Here is a 24,020-nt window from a genome sequence, read left to right as displayed (position 1 = left end):
GACATATGGTACATTAAATATGAACTTGATCTTTTGGGGGTTAAGTATGCTGAAAGCGTGCATATGTGTGTCTATGTATAAACTTGAAAGAATGATGCTGAAAGATAATTCACTTGAAGTATGTGCAATTATACCTATCAAACAAAAGTTATTTTTTAAGACCAAGATGTAAGTAATATTGCATATGTCTTTTAAATACATTTTTGAGATGTAGGCTGAGGAAGAGGCTCTGGGTTTAATCCCCAGCACTATATGGCTAACCCCTTCACCTCTAGCACTGCCAGGTATTCCCCCTTCCAAAACACACACACATACATACGCACAAAACAAACCAATATAAGATCTAAACCATAAGTCTAAGCCCTGGTTCAAACCCTCACATTTTGAAAAATTCAAATTGGACAGGCTATTAAAATTGCTATTGTCTACCACACCTGAGCTTTCTGGTACTATTTATTTTTAACAGACAGGTACTGTAGAGAAGATACCGGAAGCAGTTTGTCAAGGCAGTAAAACTGGTCTCACGTGAGGTTGGTTAGAAGCTTAGTCCTTTTGTTTATTCCTCATTTCCCACAGGAGATACACTAATGAGGGAAGAGATTTCCCAGCTGCCTTTTAGAGGTCACACTCACAGTTAAATGATCGACCTTGAAGCTACAGCTTTTATAAGTGATCATGGTACTTTTCTTTCCTTTTGGTTTTTAGGTCTCGATGGACTGTTCTCAGGGCTTATTCCTGGTTTCATGCTCAGGGATCACTCCTGGGGGGTTGGGAGGTGGGGATTATATGGGATGTCAGGAAACAAACCTGGGTCTGCCACATGCAAGGCAAGCACTCTATCCGCTGTACTATCTCTCCAGCCCCATTTTTTTGTTGTTAGCTTAATACTAAATTAGTGAACAAAAGTCAACGAGAAATGAGAAAGGAAATCAAGCTCAATCCTTTTCTAACGTGACAGTGTATTATATCTTTTTGGAAACATTAAACTTCATAAAGTGCAGTCACAGAATAAATAAGAGCATTGACGAGCTATATATACATATATACACAATTCTGTGATTAAGTTAATGATTAGACCCCTGATTTACTTTAAATTCTGTGGAAGCTGTAACACACGTCAAAAAGCTCACTGACCCACGTAAAATAATGAGCTTTTTTACCCTTATATCACTGAAGTGTTAAGGAGGATATAATTATACAAACTTGTTCTAGAACATGAAGTTAGACTAAGAGGAAAACGTCTGTGCTATAAACTGAATCCAGACACGGTCAGGTGCTGAGCATTATTTCTGGCATCAAAATAGGATGTGTCTGTTTCGTCATCTGGTTGCGGAATGAAAGGCATAGACTGATGCTGCAGATTTTCCCAGTCCACACCACTGAAGAGGGGATGGCGCTTCAGCTCTTAGGAAAAACATACGACACAATGGAATACTATGACATCATCAGTTAGTATTATTTTACAGAAAAGGCGAAGAAAGTATCTTACTGATATTCCCCTACTTTATTACGTCAGTGTCACGAAAGTTGGCTGAATGTACTATCTCTCACACCCAAGTCCCATAATAGCCCATGGGGTATCATCCTATATCTCACAGGATTTGTCACCTCAGCAAATGATTTGCCCGAATGGAGACCGAATGTTCTTGCCACGTGCCTCTTAGCACACAAACTGATTTGGTGACCGATGAAAGCATGGCCTCTCCCTGGTCCTGGACAGCTTCCACACTGCTCATCTCCCATGAGTTATGAGGCCTCTCTGAGGGCTAACCAATTATGTAAATAAGTCTCTGTCTGCCTGAGCCTTATATGACTTCAGAATGACATTCTCCTCCACAACCCTATTTTGCTATTGTCTTTTTTCCCCCCCTTTTCTTTTTGGGTCACACCTCGCGGTGCTCAGGGATTACTTTTGGCTCTGTACTCAGGAATCACTCCTGGCGGTGCTCAAGGGACCATATGGGATCCCAGGGATCAAACCCAGGTTGACCGCATGCAAGGCAAATACCCTCTCCGCTGTACTCTCACTCCTGCTTCACAACTTTTCTTTCTTTCCTCTGTCCCATCCTTATCCTTCAGGGTGATCTCAATATCTACACTGATTTTGCTTCTAGAACATTCTCTGTCTCTATTGATTTCACTGACCATGACTGGCTCCTCTATAACACATCTACTAAACAAGCTCCCCCAGGAGTGATCCCTGAGTAACAAGCCAGAAATAAAGTCCTGAGCACCACTGGGTGTGGCCCCAAAGTAAAATAAAATCATAGAACCAAACATGAAAATTAAAAAAATAAAATCTTCAGGGCATGAGCAATAGCACAGCAGGTAGGGCATTTGCCTTGCATGCAGCTGACCCAGGTTTGACCCCTTGAATCCCATCTGGTCCCTGCAATACCACCAGGAGTAATTCTTGAATGCAAAGCCAAGAGTAACCCCTGAGCATCGCTGGGTATGACCAAAAAATTTAAATAAATAAAATAAAATCTTCTATTTGTTGATGGTTAAGAACATTGGTCACGATCACGGTCCTCCCGTTGTTCATTGATTTGCTCGAGCGGGCCCAGTAACGTCTCCATTGTGACACTTGTTACTATGTTGGCATATCGAATATGTCACGGGGAGCTTGCCAGGCTTTGCTGTGCGGGCAAGATACTCTCGGCAGCTTGCCGGGCTCTCCGAGAGGGGCAGAGGAATAGAACTCGGGTCGGCCATGTTGGCTGCGTGCAAGGCAAATGCCCTATCGCTGTGCTATCGCTCCAGCCCTAAGAACATCAGAGTTTGAAAAATCTAAAACACAAACAAGAGGGTTTCTGGGACTTGCTTAGTATTATTAAAATTCAGTGAGTGAATAGCACAACTAGCCCACATTGAATTTTAATAAGCAATACCTGCAGCTACATCAAAGCATACTTAGAGGAGGAAATAAATAGAATTTATTTTTTTGTGGGATGAGGCCATACCTAGCAGTGCTCAGGGGCCACCACTCCTACTGGTGCTTGGGGTATACCAGATGTGGTACCAGGACTCAAACTGGCTTATTCCCTGTGCTACCTCTCTGGCCTCAAAATGAAAATTTTAAAACCAATTTAGCATTTATCGACAATCTGTATTAGAATTTGAGATCACTATTAGCATTCTTCACCTGAAACTAATCAGGGCTTTACAAGAACAAAACTATACCTTTCAATCCAGCTCTCGTTGTATCATCAATGGTTAAAAGTATTTCTACCGCATTTTGAGAACTATCAGATAACTTTTCTTCACCTTCGGGCCAAGGGATATCTACAAATACAAACAAGCAAGTTAATTATTGCTCAAAATGGTACACAGAGATAAACTCATCTATATTGAGAGAAGAATCACCTCTTTTCAGAATGTTCTGGAATACTTGTTGTGGTGTTTCATCATTGAAAGGTGGAATTCCTGTTAGAAACTCAAACAAGCAGACTCCAAGTGCCCACCAGTCTACTGCAGGACCTAGAATTTAAGAGATGGTGACTTGCAAGCATTTTCTATAACTGTTTGATCAATTATTTATATAAAGATATGATTATATTCAAGGCAGTCATCCAAGTTTACTTCTGGTTTCATAAGACACAAAAACCAAAATTACTTTCATTTGCAAAAGTGGTAATTATTTCCTCTTCTTTTTCCTAAGAAATTCAGATTATCAATTAGCAAAAAGCTAGTTAACATGAATAAGTTTAACAAAAAATTGACAAAAAAAATTCGCAAAAATTCACATAGGCCAATACCAGCTAAAACACAAATGCTGAAGGGACTCCCTGGACCTGAAGTCTGGAAGAAGCAGGGAATTGCTATTCATTAGAAATGGTGTTTTAGTATTCACTGTTTTAAAGAGTGTATAATATGGCTTTTATAGAGAATATCTTAAAACATATCACTAAGTACCAAGATGAAACTAATAGCAAGATCTGAGGTATTTGAGCCTTTTACTTTGCTCCTGCAAGGCCAGGCAAGATTAAGTGCTCAGCTGCTAAGCACACTGGGTGTGGCCCCAAAACAAAACCGAAACACATCAACAATGAAAAATCACAGAAAATCAACCAGGGAATAGACAGCATTGAACAATGATTAGCTTTAATCACAAAACTGATTACCAAGCAGGAAGAATGAGGACCGGATGGTGGTGTTGGTGCCATAGGGTCAGGCTCCTTGTGGTGGTGGTGTGTGTGTATGTGTGTGTGAGTGTGTGTGTGTGTGTATGTGAGCCTGCATGCAGTGAACTTGTCAATAACACTGCAATCCTATTACCTAAATTATCACAAAAATTTTTAAAGAAAAAGGTTTGAACAAGTTACGTTATAAATCCTAAACCTGAGGCCCCCAATATGACATATTTGGAAATAAGGTCCTGGCAGCTGTGACCCATTGGCTTCACTTGAGTCACACAGGAGCAGGGAGGCCCCTAAGTTACTCTGACCGGTGTCCTTCTAAGAACACAGCCGCATAACAAGACGCACAGCCACCAGATGCCCCTACCGGCTGGGCGACACCAAGGGCTGCCAGGAGACCAGCAGGACTGACAAGGGAAGGAGGCTTTCCCAGTGAGCTGCAGCGAGCAAAGGCCTGCCGGCACTTGAGTTTAAGACTTCTAGTCTCCAGAACGGAGACGAAAGACATTTCTGTAGCTTTGATTCATCTAGTTCAAAGGACTCTGGTAGAAACTCCTGAAAATGACAGGGAGTAATTCAGTGCAAAAGAGAGGAAGGGAAAACTATGGACAGACAAAAAGGGAAGAAAGATAGGTGAAAACGTCATCCTTCATGTTTAATTTTTTGGTCTTTGGGCCATGCCTAGAGATGCTCAGGGCTTACTCCTGTGGCTCTGTACTCAGGAAATCAATCCTGGAGGTGCTGAGGATCGAATCTAGATCAGCTGAGTGCAAGGCAAGTGCCCTACCTGCTATACCATCACTCCAGCCCATCATTCTTCTATTCCTTTTCCCCCCGTCCCCCACTTCCCCGCGCCCCCATCCTTCTATTCTTAAGTTTTGCTGGAAGCTAGCTCATTTCTACCTTGGCTCTTCTTGGAAGCTAACAAATGGTCATTGCAGGCTGAATGAAGTCAAGGCCCGACTCTATTCCTGACGCCGAGCCAGAACAGATCTGAGACAGCGAGAACAAAGGAAACCAAGGGAATGGCAGGTGGCTTCCTCTGGGTCACCGAGAAACTGAACCACCAGCTGTAAGTCTTCTTCTCCTATGCCACATGTCAGAGATGTGAGGAAAGAGAACCACACTGGGGCCATTTCCTTTTACTGTAGGTAACAGAAATATTGGAGAAGTTGAAAGCAATTACCTCCCAAGAAAACTGGATTGCTACACTTGGAAACTCAAGAGCCACGTGCCTTACCGTGGGCTCTGCCCAGCAGGAGCTCAGGCGCAAGGTAGTCTGGGGTTCCCAGGATTCGCCCTTCGTCTGTGGGGGTCGCTCCCCTCCTCACACTCTTCGGAGTTCGGTACGGAGTTTCTGCCATCGCTTGTTTTGGGGTCTGCGAATTCAGAGAGGTTTCAAGAGAGTTATCTTGGTTTGGGTTTGTCAGGGCCCTCCCGAGTTGTGCACAGCCCAGTGATGCTTTTGGGGAGATAATGGGGTTCTGGTGATGAAACTCTAAGAGATAATATTTCACTTCCTGTCATGGTGAGCAGATATGTCAGAAACAAAAGTGAGACCACCGAGTGTAAAAACACATCCCCAAATTCTTTTTTAAATTTTTTTGAAGTAAAAACAGATTTTATTTGGAGGTCTTTAAAGAGGAGGCGGGAGAGAAAGCAGGAGAGTAGAGAAAAATTGGCTCGAGAGTGAGCGTGGGCTTCCCCACAGGAGGAGAAGTTCCTCCACACATCCCAGCATTAGATATGGAGGCATAAAAGCACACATCTCAAGAGGGCACATGTGGGTGACACATGGGCTCAGCCACATGGGCGCAAGCAGCACATGGGCTCAGGTGGCATATGCGCCAACATCCTCAAATTCTTGATCAATTCTGAACACAGACTCATCCGTACGAGTAACTGTGAAAAGCTCTGATGCCTACTTGCGCTCAGTAACTCTGAAGCACCAGTGATACTAATAGAATATGGATATGTAAGAGACAATGAAAAAAAAAAAACCCACATGAAAATTCCTTTAGAGCTTGAACTAATAATGTAAGTTTAGGAACAGTCATCAAAGGGAGGCTGTGGTTAAAAAAAAATGACTGAACAGAGGGAAGCTGTAGCCAAGAACACGTGGCTTACAAAGAGGCCCCAGATACACACACCCCGCCTGCCAGCACCCCTGGCTGCCCTCTGAGCACTGCCAGATGTGGCTCCACAATTAAAAAAAACAGGGGCTGGAGCGATAGCACAGCTTGTAGGGCGTTTGCCTTGCACGCAGCAACCCGGGTTCGATTCCCAGCATCCCATATGGTCCCCTGAGCACCTCTAGGAGAAATTCCTGAGTGCAGAGCCAGGAGTAACCCCTGTGCATCGCCGGGTGTGACCCAAAAATAAATACATAAATAAATAAAAATAAAAACACGTTTTCAACTCTTTTTGCTATAAGGAGATGACCTAAATCTCCTCTAAATTTTCTTAGAAGTTAGTAGAGTGAAACTTAATTCTATACCTCAGAGAGTTGCTGTAATTAAGGGAAAATATGTGATTATAAGTATATAAACCCTTGGGGACATAACAGATAGTACAGTGGCTTGTAAGGTACTTGCTTTATGCGTGATCAACCCAGGCTTGATCCCTGGCATCCCCTCTGATTCCCTGAGCACCGCCAGGAGTGATTTCTGAGTTCAGCGCCAGGAGTAACCCCAGAACATCTCCTGATGTGGCCCCCAAACCAAAACTAAATAAATAAATCAAAACACAAAATTATGATTAAAAGTATGTGGAAGTACAGAGCAGAGTTTCCACTGTGGGTGGCAGAATGATGTGGGGGCACAGATGTGGGGGTCTTGGATCCAACTGGATCCAATTGGATGCAATTGGAGTTGTTTGCTTAAAGACAGACTTGGGGGCTGGAGAGATAATACAGGGGGTTGGGAGCTTGTCTTGCACACAGCTAACCCCCATTCAATCCCCTTCATTATATTTGGTTCCCCTGAGCACTATCAGGAGTGGTCCCTTGTGCAGAGTTGCCAGACGTAAGCAGTGACCCTCTTCTCCCCAACACCCCAAATCCCGAAAAAGATGACATACTTGAGTAATTTTGTTTCTGAAATTACCTTGAGTAATTTTGTTTCTGAAAAGGAGTAGGCCAAATAGTAGGGGAGCCTCTGCTACCAATCAGTGTAGTTAAAAATAAACATTATCGGGGCTGGAGCGATAGCACAGTGGGTAGGGTGTTTGCCTTGCACATGGCCAACCCAGGTTCAATTCCCAGCATCCCATATGGTCCCCTGAGCACCTCCAGGAATAATTCCCGAGTGCAGACCCAGGAGTAACCCCTGAGCATCGCCTGGTATGACCCCCCCCCCAAAAAAAACCATTATCAACAGCTTTTCTTTTCCATATTAAAACTTCCAACGACCCATAGATTCCCAACAAACAGAATAAAACTATACAATTAATATCACATAGTCTGAGAGGCAAGTAGCTCCTCCTTAATAGTTTATTATTATTATTATTATATCATTACTACTATTACTACTACCACATAGAACAGTGTGTTAGTAAATTGTAACATACCTGATATGGAATATGAGATCTTCCTTTTTGAGTTGGAGTTATAGCCATGGGATATGAACCACTATAAGCAAATGACGTATCCATTGCATCTAAGGAATTCATGCTCATCTTGGATGGTTCTGAGTTATTGGATGCATAAATGTGACTGTTAAAAGTTCGAAAAGCTACAGCATTTTTTTTAGAGATTAATGTTCTCAACGCCTCTGTAGCAGGAGCTAACATTTTTTGGTCACTGTCCTCTTGGATGGCAGGATTTTTGTCCCCATCGGGCAAGGTATTTTCTTGGCCAGTGGGTGACACAGTAAGCAGGTCTTCCAAATGCGAGTCTTCAAAAGAGGACTCTCTGATGCTTTTATCTGGGTCTAAGGATTGCTTTTCTAATGGACTGTGCATCATAGAGATGCCAGCAACTGGGGAATCAGAGTTCATAGAAATAGTTTTAGAAGCTCTATCATCGTCAGAACACAGAAAACTAGAACTCAAGTGATCCTTCTTATTACCCTCACAATCTTCATCCAGTTCACATAGGAGATTTTTCGCTATCATTGGGATGGGTGATTTTTCTGGTGTTTGCTGCTTATCGGTAAAAGCACAGATAGTGTTTTCCTTATCTGCAGAGTGACTTTGCTGACTTCTGTGTACCGAGAGCTGAAGGTCCTGGATTTCAGTTGTTAAGCCCGTGCTTTGATTTGTGTGACCATCTCTCATCGGATTGCTACACTTCATGTCAGTGCAGTATTTTTTATTCTGTATGATTTCCCGACAAGGGCTGGAGTCAACTAACTCAATGTTTCTTTTAAAACTTCTTTTTCCAAGGCACTCTTCAGTCATGCTGCTGGGATCCACAGTCCACTGACGTGCTGGATACAGTCCCGACTGCATTGTGTCAGTGGCCATATTATTTATATCCAGTTCTCTTGCTTCCCAGGAAGCTTTCCCGAGGAAGTGGTTTTCAGTGAGGTTGACATAAGAGGTGCCAGTGGCAGGGTCAGCTCTGCTGCTGTTGATGGGAGAAAGGGCTAACTCCAGATGCTTAGTGTCCAAACTGCTGGTCTTGCGGGCACTTGTGAATTTTGCACATGAAGGTTCCTCATTCGTATTCCAACTCATCACCTCAGAGTCCCGTGGTACATCGTCATTTTCCTAAAAAGAGGCAAAACCCATTTTTTAAAATATAAAGCTGAAAATTTTTCGCAAGTTATTTATTTTTTTTGAAGCCAAACATGGTTATGTTTGGGGGATAGGGGTCTCTTTTAGCTGCGCTCCAAGGAACATGTGGTGCCAGAGATCGAATCTGGACCTCTTGCATGCAAAGCAGGCATTGAACTCATTTAGCCATTTCCCTGGCCCTGAAAGTCTTTGCTTTAAATCTCTACAGCCCACTGAGTTGGGATAAATGACCCATAAATAGATCCAGCCTCTACTTCCATTCTCCAGTGGAACAAAAGAACAATGAAAACAGAATCTAAAGAGGAATCTGGCACTGGGGAGAGAGCTCAAGTGGAGGCTCGGAGTTCAATCCTGGGTACCACAGCACCCCTAAGCACTGCCCATGTGGCCCGAGGAACACCCAGCACCAGTGGACCCGAACGTAAGCCATCAGGCTCCCTCAAACTGTTGGGTATCACAGGGTGTGTGGCCCTAGTTGAGGAAGGAAGGGAGAGCCAGAGGATAGGGCGTTTGACTTGCACATAGCTGATCCGGGTTCAATCCTCAGCATCCCATATGGTCCTCCAAGCACTGCCAGGAGTAATTCCTGAGTGCAGAGCCAGGAGCAACCCCTGAGCATTGCTGGGTGTGACCCCCTTCGTCCCCCGCAATAAAGAATACTGAGCTGGAAAGTGTCTGCCATAGAAGTAGGAGGTGGGGTGGGGGTAGTGGGAGGGATACTGGAGACACTGGTGGTGGAAAATGTACGCTGGTGGAGAAATGGGTGTTCAATCATTGTACAGCTTAAACTCAATCATGAAAATTTTGTAACTACATTTCACGATGAGCTCCTGTGTTTAAGCACTGCCACTGGAATCTTGTACATTAACTTTTATTTTGGGCAGGGTGGTGGGGGGGTGCATTGGAGCTTCACATAGTAGTAATCTGGGATCACTCCTGGCAGTGCTCCATGAACAAAATGTGGTGCTGGGGAATGAATCCAGGTGGGCCATGTGCAAGGCACACCTTATCCACTCCACTCTCTCTCCAGTCCTAAAATTTATTTCTGATCCAGAAAAGTTACCATTCCACCAAATGAGAAATTGTCAGAAAACAATATAGAAAGAGGCAGTGTAAGTTTTCAGCTAAGACACAGGCTAAGGGGTTGGAGAGTTCAAAGGATTGGAGTGCATACCTAGCATTCTTAGGGCCCTAAGTTTGATCCCCAAAAACACATGGACTTCCAACTTCCACAAGGGGTAGACCTAGTGAGCCCCAGAACCACTGGAGGACCAAAGAAGAAAAAAATAAAGAAAAAGACAAAGGTTAAAAAATTTCAACAAGGGCCAGGTAGAGAGCACGGGAGGTAAGGTATGACATGTGGCCGACCCTCATTTAATCTCTGGCATAGCAGGTCACTAGAGCAGTTCTAGAAGTCACTCCTGAGCACAGAGCCAGAAGTAAGCCCTGTTCACTACTGGTGTGGTCCTCAATCCACCTCTTGACATAAGAAGAAAAAAAAAATCCAGCAAGCAAATGTTTCTGTCAAGAAATTCATCACTAGAAGTTAAGTCCACCACTATTGATTTACTGCAAAAATTAGGGACTGGAGTGACAGGACAGTGGGCAGGACTCTTGCCTAGCATGCAGCTGACCCAGATTTAATCCTGGGCGCTGAAAGATGACCAGGATTGATCCCTGAGTACAGAAGCAAGCTCTGAGCATCCCATCTCCCTCCACCACCACTCCCAAAAAAAATTAGGGGTCTGAGACAGAGCTCAAAGGAAGGGCTGGAGTGCACGCTTAGCATATGGGAGGCTCTGGTTCAATTCCTAGCACTGCATGACCTGGCCAAGCAAATGAGTGGGGAGTAGCTCCTGAGTACCAATGGGTGGCCGCCCAAAATTTTAAATATGGAATTATTATTGTATATCAAGTCATAACAATATACGTGAACATGAAATAAAATATTTCAAAAGAAACTGACAAAATGTACAGAAAATAAAAATTTCTGATAACCCTTGATTATAACTTATATAACAATTTCATTTGCTTAGAGAATTTATGTAAAAGCTTAAAATGCTTCTATCCTCAGTTTCACATACATAATGAATTGCTTTGGGTTCAGATAAATGTCACTCTAACCTGGGAATCCTTTTCCCATTGGGGACTGCTGTGGTATTCGGATTCCACGCTGGATAGAAAAGTGTGGGATTGACTACTGGTACTCGACGTGGCCAGTCTTTTCCTAGTCTGGAGCAGATTAGAAGTTAGACACTTCACAGGGATTCCCGGCTTGGAGGCAACTGTTTCAAGACCTGTAGATAATTACGTTATGTGTTAAATACTGTGGGCTAGAGTGAAAGCACAGCGGGTAGGGCGTTTGCCTTGCACACGGGTGAACCAGTGGACCCGGGTTCGATTCCTCCGCCCCTCCCAGAGAGCCCAGCAAGCTACTGAGAGTATCTCGCCTGCATGGCAAAGCCTTGCAAGCTCCCCATGACATATTGGATATGCCAAACATAGTAACAACAAGTCTCACAATGGAGATGTTACTTGGCCCCGCTCAAGCAACTCGATGAACAATGGGAGGGTAGTGCTACAGTGCAGTTAAATACTGCATGTCACCAATATTTCTACACAAACATTATGTAATCCACAAATACAGCTTCAGGTGTTTTTAGCATGTACGTGGATTTTCTAAAAGTTAAAACAAAAAAGCAACTCTTTTTTCCGTGATTTTTTTTGGGTGGGGGTGGGGTTTACTCACAACTGTGCTCAAGTCTTACTCCTGGCTGTGCTCAGGGATCACTCCTGGTGGGGCTCAATAGATCAGATGAGGGATCGGGGATTCCCATGTGCAAGGCAAGCATCCTACCCATTGTACCATTTCTCCCACCTAAAACAAAGCAACTCTTAATATTAGTAATGCAGAAACCAGGCCAAGGGAACTAATTAATAATTTGAAACTTTGGGATGGAGAGATAGCATGTTTTGCAGGAAGCCAACACAGGTTCAACCCTTGGCACTGCATATGGTCCCCCAAGCACCATCAGGAGTGATTCCTAAGTGGCAGAGTCAGGGGGAAGCCCTGATCACTGCTGGATGTGACCCCCAAACAAAACAAACCAGAAACTCTTAATATAGAAGCATTATTCATGTGGTATACCTCAATGTTGTATAGGTTGGAATGCGACCAAATTTACTCAATTTAATTTGGGTTTAATTAAAACAATAATTTTATTATTATTTGTTTGGGGGCCACACCCAATGATGCTCAGTGTGGAATTACTTCTGGCCATGCTTGAGGGACCATATGTAATATAAAGGATGCAAGGAAAATGCCTTACTGGCTTTACTATCTCCCTGGTTCCTAAAACCATAGTTTTAAAAGCAAGGGAGGGACTGAAACGATAGCACAGCAGGTAGCATGTTTGCCTTGCATGTGGCTGACCCGGGTTCGATTCCCAGCATTCCATATGGTCCCCCGCGTACCTCCAGGAGTGATTCCTGAGTGCAGAGCCAGGAGTAACCCCTGAGCATCATCAGGTGTGAACCAAAAAGCAAAAAATAAATAAAAAATAAATAAATAAAATGAAAGGGAATGGGGCCAGAGCGACAGTCCAGTGGGTACAGCATTTGCCTTGCATACTGCCAATCCCCACCATCCCATATGGTCCCCTGAGCACCACCAGAAGTAATTCCTGAGCTCAGAGCCAGGAGCAGGCCCTGAAAAATAAGTAAATAAAAGCAAGGGAATAGACAATAGCAAACAGAAACAAACTCTGAGATTCCGCCTCAGAAAAATGGGAGGGTGGGGGTTGAGAAGCGCCTGGGGACTGTGGAAGAGGGACAATGAACTTGGTCTCCAATGGTATGTCTAAAATGCTAATATCAGAATGACTGTAAAATATTTTTGTTTAGGGGCTTTCTGGCAGCCACTCGCAGTCAGTTGGGCCAGCGGCTCAGTACTCCAGATCCGCAGAGCAAGGGTCCTCCGGGGCCTCCCATGCCAGCACTCGGGGTCTCAAGGGCTTCACCCCCTGATGCCTGGGAGGCCTGTGGTGCTGGCCAGTATCGGCACACGCTAGCCCCTGTACTAAATCTCCGCTCCACAAGTTGTTTTATTTTAATGTTGAGGCTCACTATGCACGTTCAAAGAGGGTTTTAATTAGGGAGGCTTGGGCCCATGTCCAGCAGTGCCCAGGGAATAATCCTCACTTTGTGCTTGGAATTGCTCTCGGAAATGTTTGACAGAACATATGAGGTTCACTTGAAGACAGCACAGCAGGTAGGTTGCACATGGCTGACCGAGGTGCCAGCCCTGGCATCCCATTTGGTCCCCCTAGAACCTCCAGGAGTGATTCCTAAGTGCAGAGACCAGGAGTAACCCCTGAGCATTGCCAGGCGTAGCCCAAAAACAAAACAAAAAAGAACTTTTGAGGTGCTAGGAGTTCAAACTAAGGGTCAGTCCCATATAAGGCTGCTGGACATGGTCCCAAACCAAATAATAACAAATTGAAAAGCTTGGTTCTCAAAGGACATACTTATTGGAATGAATTTCCTTTTCATTTATACTCACCTGATTGAAACATTCTGTTAGAATCATCTATAGACATAGGACAAGTTATTCCTTCAGAAAGCTGTGATGTTTCAGACATATGAGTTGAAAGAATATCTGCAGAGTGTTGATTGCTTTGGGTCACTGGTGTGAACTATTAAAAGAATAGAGATAAAAATAAACACTAAGATTTACCGTCACAAAATAATTCCTAACTAGAAAAACTGTTAAAGTAACCCAACATACTTGATCTTTAAAATTTATTTTTATCATTTAGTTAAAAAATAGATTAAAGAATTTAAAGGGCAATTGTGAAAGGGCATGTTGGGTATTCTTTAAGTACTTACAAATCCCAGAGAGCTGATAAGAGATAACAATTGTCCTGGGGTTCTTGAATAATCTTTTCTAGGTTTAGCCATTGATGGTGTTGTAAGAATATCCATCATATTAATATCTACATGTAGAAAGAAAAGTAGGTGAAATTCTTATAAACTTCAACTGTCATTGACTAGATAATAATCTGCCTGAACTTTGTCCCTTTTTCTATATTATTAACAGTAGCTACAAGATTAACTTGTGAAGACAAATATACCAAGGGAAGCCACATTGCCACAGAGTAAACACATCAACTGAGCAACTAATTGAATACAAGTTTCATAGAACAGTCTTACTTGCGAATAGAAAATCCTATAATGAGCCAGTCTTATTTTTAGGGAGCGTTTATTCACTAAACAAATATTACCCCATAGGCAACAAAATAATTTTTGGTAAGTTAAATTTAAAAAAAAGAGGTGTAAGAAAAACTTGCACAGGGATCAAGACATTAGGAATATAAACTCAGACCAGTACTTCAATCTATTTCAGAATTAATAAAAGCATAAGGGCTCATGTTAACTAACAAGTATATTTGTGACAGAAACTGACGACTGAAAACAGCACAGTGGGTAGGACATTTACCTTACACATAGCTGAATGGGTTCGATCCCCAGTATTCCACATGGTCCCCTGAGTGATCCCTGAAGAGGGCCACGAATAAACCCTGAGCCAAGTGTGGCCCAAACTGATTTGATTTCAGGGCATTACATTTAAAATGTATTCATACAGAATACTACAGGACTTCTTTACAGATGAAATGGTAAAAGAAGTAAGATAATTTTTGTTCTTTGGTCTTTTCTTTTGGGGGGCCATGCCCAGTAGTGCCCAGGGCTTATTTATAGTTCTATGATTAGGAATTACTCCTGGCAGGGGCCAGGGGATTATAGTGGTACCAAAGATCAAACCAGGGTGAAACCATGTATAAGGCAAGCACCTGACCCACTGTACTATGGCTCCGGCCCCTAATTTATTTGATTTTATTATTGTGCATGTATGCGTGTGTGCTACTGGCAACCACGCCCAGAGCCACATACATTGGAAGCAAACATTCTATCACTGAGCTACATTCTTGTCCTACTTGCTAAAACCATTTTTATTTTTCCTGGGCGGGCTTCCTAAACAGTCAGAGGGCCAGGCACCACTCTGGTGACACCTGACTACCTAGGCGGGCAGTTCAGTGCTAGAATCTGAGTATGTTGTGCTGCTTGAGCATGTACCGGACCACAGGGTCACCCTGGTTATGCTTGGGGTCTCCAGGTCTGCACCTGATGATGCTTGGGAGATTCTACGGTTACACATGTAGGTGATCAGGAGGACAAGTGGGGACAGGGATTGAACTTGGGCTGGGAGCATCCTTGTATTCTCTTCCTGACCTAATTTTTATTTATTTTATTTTTGCAGGAAAACTTCCTGCACTTTAATTTATTTTTAAATGGTCATCTCTTTAATCAAGACAACAATGAAAAATAACAAGATAAAGGACCAGAGCCTATCTTAAAAAAAGCTAAAAAAAAAAAGAAAAGAAAAATGACAAGGTAGATTTCCAATATATTTAACGATTTATAAAATGCTGTGGATACATGGGTGATCTAAACTAAATTTTATCACAAATAAAATTATGTTTTCATTTGTTTTTGTGTATTTTGGGGCCACATGAAGCAGTGCTCAGGGATGACTCCTGCCTCTGTGTTCAATGATCACTTCTGTAGTGCTTGGGGGACCAACTGGGGTGCTGGGGAATCAAACCCAGGTAAGCTGCATATAAGGCAAATGCTCTACCCAGTGTACTGTCACTCCAGCCTGAAAACTGCCTTTTACAATCCTTTTCTCTTGTTGATTTTTTTGTTTTCTTTTTCAAAATTTTCAAATTTTATTAATTTTTTTGTTTTGTTTTTGAGACCACACCTGGTGGTGCTTAGGGCTTACTCTGAGCTCAGGGATCCCTTTTGGAAAAGCTCTGGGGACCATATGGGATGCCAGGGATTGAACCCAGGTCAATCATGTGTAAGCAAATGCCTTTCCTACGGTATTGTCATTCTGGGCCCTATTTCTTATCTTTTAAATGAGGTTTTCCTTCATTACTAGTGAAAAGATCGTGTTTCCCACATCTAGCTCTGTGGTTATTAACTCCAGGTCATCTGACCTGTGTATGGACTGTGGAGGCAGGGGTGCAAAAAAGGTTGAAAACCACTGCTCTAGAGGAAGTATTCCCATTTTTTTTCTTTTTGAATTCAAAGGAAAAAGCTTTATAGATTTCTATTCTATTTTGGAGCAAAAAATCATCATATTTTACTAACTATAAATTAACAAAGAAAACGGCTGGAGTCCATGACAAGTAGAGACTGAAATGTGCATTTTCTGGACAAGGGATATAAGCAGCTGGTTTCAACCAATCTCCAGACACCACGCTGAAAACAAATTCTTTTTTTTTTTTTTTTTTGCCTTTTGGGTCACATCCAACAATGCTCAGGGGTTACTCCTGGCTCTGCACTCAGGAATTACTCCTGGCAGTGCTTGGGGGACTATATGGGATGCCGGTGATCGAACCTGGGTCGGCCACGTGCAAGGCGAACGACCTACCCACTGTAGTATTGCTCCAGTCCCTGAAAACAAATTCTTAAAAAAAAAATTGAAATGTTAAGATTTTTTAAAAGATACTTACCTGCCGCCCTCTCCTCTCTGGAAAGAAAGATGGCGGCCACATGGGAGCCTTGTGGACAGCAGGTATGAGCCGGGGGAGTGGGGGCGACTAAAACCTCATGGGTCGGGGGGCGTTCCGGTCCGTCCTTCACGCCCTACCGAGGTCACCAGTTGCCCCCCACGAGCGGCTCTCCAGCACGGCCATGGCCCCAGAAGCACAAGGACTTAATGCAGAACCCAGCAGCTTGGAGCAGAAAAGTGAATGGACTATGCGTTGATCCAGCCCATCAAGTCTGCCGGAGGGGAAAGGGTGTTGCCCCATTCGCCCTCTCCTCTCTGGAAAGAAAGATGGCGGCCACATGGGAGCCTTGTGGACAGCAGGTATGAGCCGGGAGTGTGGGGGCGACTAAAACCTCATGGGAAGGGGGGCGTTTCGCTCCGCCCTTCATGCCCTACCGAGGCCACCAGTTGCCCCCCACGAGCGGCTCTCCAGCACGGCCACGACTCCAGAACACAGAAACCAATTTCTTAACTATCTGACTTTCAGTAGAAATACTTCCAGGGTCAATAAGTAAAATAGCAGAAATCCAAAACCAACATTTAATTCTTGAACCCAGCTGGAGAAAGCAAATCACTTCACAATGCTTTTTCAGCATGTCTGATTTGGGGGGGGGGGGGGGGTAAACTCTAAATAATAGTGGTGAATCTTTTATTGAAACAATCTAATCAAAGCGGATAGAGTGTTAACTAGAATTCATCTGCCTCACAGGGACGGGGAGGGGTGGGGGGTGGGGTTTTATTGGGGTTCTTCATGGGAAAAAATAAGTATTGGTAAAGGGAAATGTGTTTGATATTTGCATGACTGAGACATAAACCTGAAAGCTTTGTAACCTTTCCCACAGTGATTCAATAAATAAATAAAAAAAAAAAAATTAAAGTGTTGAACTTGAAAAAAAAAAAAAAAAAAAGATACTTACCTGCTATCAATCTTACCTCTATTTAAAGTAACTCTGGAAAGGCCAAAATCTGTTAGTTTAATATGACCTTCATTAGAAATAAGCATATTGTCAGGTTTCAAATCCCTGCACCAAAAGAAAAAAAAGACAAAGCAGATAACTGAAAATGAACCACATTAGTGTTGATATCAGATTTATTTGGGAAAAACAGGAAATTTAAAGAATTACACTCCAAAATAAGCCAAACCGCAGAAAAGAAATCTCAAATTACTCACCTTTCATGAAAGTTAACTGATTTAATCATAGGTATCAGAGAGAGCATTCTATGAATGGGATCACTTGTTTTGCACACAGGGAGCCCAGATTCCATCCCTGACACCACATAGCTCCCCTAAGCACAAAGCTGGAAGTAGCCCAAGATGGGTGTGGCCCAAATTTTGTTTTAAAAAAATCATATTATTGAGTCAGGGAAATAGTACAGTGGATAGGGTGCTTGCCTTGCATGTGGCTAACCCAGATTCGATTCCTGGCATCCCCCACGATTCCCTGAGTCTGTCAGGAGTGGTTCCTGAGCAAAAAGCCAGGAGTAATCCCTTAGCCCAAGAACAAAGCAAAAAATCATGCTACTCATTAGTATATGAAATAAATAAGACATATTAGACAAAGAGCAAAGGGGGTCAAAAATACATTTATCTCTTTTAAGAGCCATGAAATCAAGTCTTCACACAGTAGAACCACTTAATCTGACTTTCTTTACAAAGAGCAGAACATAGATATCAAATGGGATTATGAAATACAGCATTTGTGGGACTAGAGTGAGAGTACAGAAGGGAGGATATTTGCCTTGGACACAGTCAACCTGGGTATGATCCCTGGCATCCCATATAGTCCCCTGAGCACCACCAGAATTGATTCCTGAGTGAAGAGCTAGGAGAAACCCCTGAGCATCACCAGGTGTGACCCTAAAGGCCCCCCCTTGCCCCTCAAAAACATATATTGCATTTGTGTATGGTGGTGAAAAAGAAATGACACATGTGTATATATTTTGGTTTATAGAAAGTACACGTGGGTGCTTGGGATCAAACCTGGGTTGGTTATGTACATTCACCATTCTTCTTTACAAAAAGAAATATTCATGGTCAATCAAAGCAACATATTAAGAAACAAACAAAACACACATACAGGGAAAATAGAGTTGATTTCTTAACTCACACAGGTTAGAGTGATAATCTGAGATAACATGGACAAGTAGTTAGACAAATACTTAATATATATCTGTGTTCTTGTGTTTTTAGTAACTATGGAGAAATATCAGTCTTAGTACCTGTGGACAATTCCATGCCTATGCAGGTAGTCGAGAGCCAGTGCAACTTCACAAATGTATTTCACAGCCATCTCCTCATCAAAGTAACCATAGATATGTAGGAGAGACTTGACATCTCCACCAATAAGATACTCCATTATCTGTCAAAAATATACATAAAAGTTACAAGGCCAATACAGTTACACTAAAAATGACAATATATTTTTGTATGTTTCCTGCAAAAACATTTTCTTGGTTAGACTCAATGTAGATTCATAGCAGATTTGCCATGTCATATAGATTTGCAGAGTCCCCTGTCCCCACGCCTGGCTGTCCTCGCTGGGGCCCCTTGGAGGGGAGCGGGTTGAGTTTTCCTCCCCACCCCGACCAGAGCTCCGGCAGCCGAAGACCTCCAGAACCAGCCACCACCATGCTGAGACCACTCTCCGCACACCTGAAGGTACTGGCAGGGGAATGAAGGCACGTGGGTCCCGGGGCTGAGATCTCCAAGCCTACTCGGATCGGGGCTGAGCATCCTCCACCCAGATCCTCCAAATTCCAGTAGGTGGGGGTCACACCCACCAACTGGCCGCCTGGCGCGTGTAATCCCATCAACGGCCAAGACTTAGAGACTATAAAACCCAGCTCCCGGAAGCGTGCAGCCGCAAATGCGGGCATCTTATCCCATAAGAAATGGACATCTTATCATCTCATTCCTACTTTGGACAAACTGGCAAGCTACCGATTGTAACCTGCCCACACGGCAGAGTCTGGCAAACTCCCCGTGGCGTACCCAATATGCTAAATACCAGTAACAATGAAGGGTCTCATTCTCCTAACTCTGAAAGAGCCTTGATTATGGCACTCTTTTAAAAATCTCAGGGCTAGGACGAAGGAGACGTTACTGGGGCCTGCTCGAGGCAAACGACGAATAACAGGATGGTCGTGATCGTGAATAGATTTGCCATATCAAATTTTAGGGCTGGAAATGTGGCTCAGTGACAAAACACATTCTCTCCAAATATAAAGTCCTGAGTTTGATCCTCAGTTACACAAGAAAAGAAACAAAACTGTTTAGTCTGAAAAAATATTCAGGTATAATAGAATGATTTCCCATATACTCTTCATCTAGATCCACCCATTCTTTGAATTTATTACATCAGATTTCTTTCTCTCCACATACATAAATATAAAATACTCTTACTAGTTAATACAACTAGTAAATACAAACAATATAATTATTAATATCATTGACATATTTATCTTATATACACATATATTTTTGTCCAGACCAAACAATTTAATTAAATTACCTGGCAACACACTGCATTTGCTATTTAAATCAAGGGCAATAAAGCTAGTAAGCTGAAGAGCTGAAAGAGCTGAAATTCAAAAGTAGGTACTGTGCATCCAACAGCTTTATTTTTTAATTTTTTAAAATTTTTGTGAAGTATTATGGCTTTTATTGAATGAAACTTGCTTAGAAAGATTTGCGAGGAGAGGAAGGGGAATATGTGGGTGGGAGAACATAGGCTTCTCTGGAGTGGAAATAAACAAAGCAAAGAAACAGAGTGTTTGGGGCTGGAGTGATAGCACAGCGGGTAGGGCGTTTACCCTGCACGCAGCCGACCCGGGTTCGATTCCCAGCATCCCATATGGTTCCCCGAGCACTGCAAGGAGTAATTCCTGAGTGCTTGAGCCAGGAGTAACCCCTGTGCATCGCTGGGTGTTACCCAAAAAGCAAAAAAATTTTAAAAAATGTGTTCAAGGGAAAACATGGGCTTGAAGAGCAAAGCTAGAGATTTTTTTCTTAAGTTACTTGGTTCAGTGACAGCTCAGTGAAACATAAGTAAAATGATTTCCTCACCAAATAGACGTTGTTTGCTGACTGCAGTGAATAGTACAAATGGACAATGAAAGGACTTTTGCTTAGAGCCAGTGCATCCCTCTCAGCTCGGACCTGGTGAGTCATGTTCTTGTTGATCATGTCAGCTTTTTTGACAACCTAGATTACAACAGGTAAGAAGAGCGTGGGAATTTATTACAAACTGTTCTCAGGCTTCAAAGCTTCCATCATGAAAACAAACAGGTGAGATAAAATGTGGATGTCATTTCCCTTAAAAAAAAAAAACAAACACAAACAAACAAAAAAAAACTACTAGAAAAACAGCCAACATAGCAAAGAAAAAACAAAACTCGAACACAAAACTATTTACCTTGGGCTACACAGAGGGTACAGCAGGTATGGTACTTGCTTTGCATGTGATCAACCTGAGTTTGATCCCTGGTACTGCATATGGCTATCTGATCACTGTGCCAGGAGTAAGCCCTGTGCATGGCAAAGTATGGCCCTCAAAACCCAAAAATGTACAACTACTTACCTTGATATCAAGGGAATTATAATATCTTTTCTGATGCCCTTGATATCATGGCATCCGAGTACCATCTCTCTCTTTTTATAAAGAAAAAAAGGTAAACAAATACTCGCTGTCTCAGATGAGTAAAAAAATTCTGTTCCGCTAACATTTTAACAAAATCAAATTATTATTAGCAATAATTGCCACCAGATAGCCAAACACAGAAAATAATAGCTAATAAGTTTTTTAAATGTTTGATTCTTTTATGATGCAAATAGATTAAAGAAGTACAATGGAGGGAGCTTATTTGTTTAGGAAAAAAAAAATTGAAGACTGCTGAGATAGTACAAAGGATAAGGGTCTTGCTTTCTAGGAGGCCAAGTCCAGTTTGATCCCAGGCACTACATATAGTCCTCTGAGTTCCAAGGGGTATGACCCCAAACCCCACCCTCTTCAAATAAAAAAATTTAAAAACAGACAAATGAAATAAAGATAGATGCAAAAGATCAAATAGTGCATAATTAATTACACTTACATGAAATGTTTAGAATACGTGAACTATGGAGGCATAAAGTGGGGGAGCTCGGCAGAAGAGTAAGAGAGGTTTCTGGAATCTCTCTAGTACCAAATGGCACATCTTAAACCAATGGCACAGTGGTAGGGGAACATTCTTGATTTGGATTGTGATGATGGTGGTAACCCAATTTTTTTTTTTTGGGTAACACCCAGCGATGCTCAGGGGTTACTCCTGGCTCTGCACTCAGGAATTAACTCCTGGGAAACCATATGGGATGCTCGGGATAGAACCCAGGTCTGCCCTGTGCAAGGCAAACACCCTACTGGCTGTACTATGGCTCCGGCCTGGTAACCAATCTTCAATTTAGCATAAACGGAATCGTACTTCTTGGGAAAAAACAGTGAGAGCTAAATTAGGCGGGAGACAAAAATGAAGGGCTGTACTTGAGACACTAGGAAATGGAACATAATGAAAAATAAGAATGAACACAGTTGTCTGAGATACAGTACAGCAGGTAAGGTGTTTGCAAGCAGCTGACCAGGTTTCGATCCCTGGCATGATATGATTTCCTGAGCCAAAGCAAAACAAGTACAAAACAAAACAAAAAGAATGAATGCCATGCTGACAGTATTAGCTTAGTACTAAACTTATATATAGACTGAATATAGTTAAAAGGACTCAGAAGTCTAGAGTGAATTACAGAGATGATGGTGGTATTATATGGAGAGGGAATACAGGGAACTTAAGTGTTAAGGTTACTTCAGGTGGAAAGAATTGTTGAAGGTCAGGCTAATATGATTTGGGGGTATCTGCCTTCACAGCAATGCCAAAGAGGAAGTGGAAATCACTTCCTGGCACTGGGATTGCGTGCTTCCTCCTTTATCAGATTCACTCTTCTGAAGTGTGAGTGATCTGAAACTGGCAGTGAAAGGGAACCAAGAGCGGTCAGTTCAGCTTCAAGCACCTTGAAAAAATTCCTGAGTGCTTTTGAAACAATACATATACTGCTGAAAGGATCAAAGACTAGCCTGAGTCTAGTGTTTAGTAAAATGAAGTAAACTTCATTTTAGTCTTTAGAGGACATTCCAGTGAATAATGTAAAGGCTGGAGAAAAGAAATGAGATTTGTTCAATGATATCCTTCCGTTATACAGGTCTGAAATCAGTCTATAGCACCTGGTAGAACTAAAATAACAAAAATAACTGTAAAAAAATTGTTTGCAATTTTAAAGTTTCAAATATAACCCGGTAAAGGAAGAAAAAAGCTTGCAAAAGCACTGGGATGAGGGAAAAGGGCGGGATAGAGCGAGTTGGTACTTGCCTGCCTATGTCACCCCATGAGAGGCATGAGTTAGATGGGATTGAGAGGCTCAGCAAGCCAGGGAACTCAGCGGCCACTGGGGCCAGGCCGACTCAGGGGGCAGGGAGGAAAGCGCCAGGGTCGGGCCCCTTCCGTCTACCACTGGACTTCTTACCTTCACAGCATACAACTTGTCTCCTTTCTGCCCCAGATACACCTTCCCGAAGGCGCCACGGCTAATGGGCTTCACTATACTGAATTCCTCAATGGAAGGAGCTCTAGGCACCAGAACCCTATCCACGCACTCTCCCGTCGCCGGGCCCCCCCGGCTGTCTTCCTCGCCTCCCACGGCGGGTTCCATCCCAGGAGGACCGAGCTGGAAGCCTGCAGCGGACGCCAAAATGCTTCCCCGCCAACCTGGTTCAAAGTGAGACCACGCCCACGCGCGCGCGCTCGTCTGTCGTCACCGCGTCGCCGCCCAGCCGCGCCCCGCCCCGCGCTGGCCACGCCTCTTTCCTTCGTGTACGCCGAAGGAGCCAATGGGCGTGAGGGCGGGGGCGGTCTCGAGCCAGTCAAACTCGCGAGGGCAGGGAGCGAGGCCCATTTATCTTGTTTGTAATTGCAAACAAACCTTGGCGAACTGGAAATGGGGCAACGGTGACGAGCATCTGAATCATGAATTTGAAAGTTTCACCGGATCTCCTAAGAAGGCCAATGCTTTCATCGCACTCTGTTATTATTATTATTTGAACTCCTTGCGGATCTCCCGGTCCCAACGAAATGTAAACCAGTTGGATCTGTCTATAGTGAAGCGAGGACTAGTAAAATCAGACAATGTGAACAAACTGGAAGAGCAGGAAGTGGGGTCTGGCCCTGAAATTTGACATTTTAACAGGATGTCACTTACATATCTGAAACCGATTAGTGCCCACAAGAAGAATGTTAGATCTATCTCGGGAAAGTTGAAGAGCACTAAGTTGTATTGAAAGGGCTTAAGGCTCAGGATAAAAAAAGCAAAAGAACCAAAATTTTGGGAGAATCGATAAGGGACCTGTTGAGAGCCAGGTTTAATAATAGGTCGATGCTGATCACTCTGAACAAGAACTGAGTGTTGAAGCAGGTAAAGGGTAACTTGATAACCTTTCAGCATCTGTATC

At 43.0% G+C, this 24,020-nt stretch overlaps 1 protein-coding gene across 1 annotated transcript; it reads right to left on the bottom strand.

Annotated features, from left to right (window-relative positions):
* Positions 1-1,137: 1,137 nt before the first annotated feature.
* MASTL (microtubule associated serine/threonine kinase like) lies at positions 1,138-23,694 on the bottom strand. The gene is made up of 14 exons (XM_056132471.1): positions 23,039-23,694; positions 20,558-20,695; positions 18,712-18,851; positions 17,425-17,513; positions 13,764-13,870; positions 13,434-13,570; positions 11,626-11,639; positions 11,001-11,173; positions 7,707-8,849; positions 6,730-6,732; positions 5,380-5,518; positions 3,367-3,480; positions 3,184-3,285; positions 1,138-1,404 (listed from the first exon to the last, which is right to left on the bottom strand). Exons 1-14 carry the CDS (start codon positions 23,222-23,224, stop codon positions 1,247-1,249), a joined length of 2,643 nt encoding a protein of 880 aa, XP_055988446.1. The 5' UTR covers positions 23,225-23,694; the 3' UTR covers positions 1,138-1,246.
* Between the last annotated feature and the right edge of the window lie 326 nt (positions 23,695-24,020).

This window comes from Sorex fumeus, unplaced genomic scaffold (genome assembly GCF_029834395.1).
Source record: "Sorex fumeus unplaced genomic scaffold, SorFum_2.1 ptg000007l, whole genome shotgun sequence".
Classification (NCBI taxonomy): Eukaryota; Metazoa; Chordata; class Mammalia; order Eulipotyphla; family Soricidae; genus Sorex; species Sorex fumeus.
The sequence above is the reverse complement of the archived record's forward strand: the minus strand, read 5'-3'. Positions and strand labels throughout refer to the sequence as shown.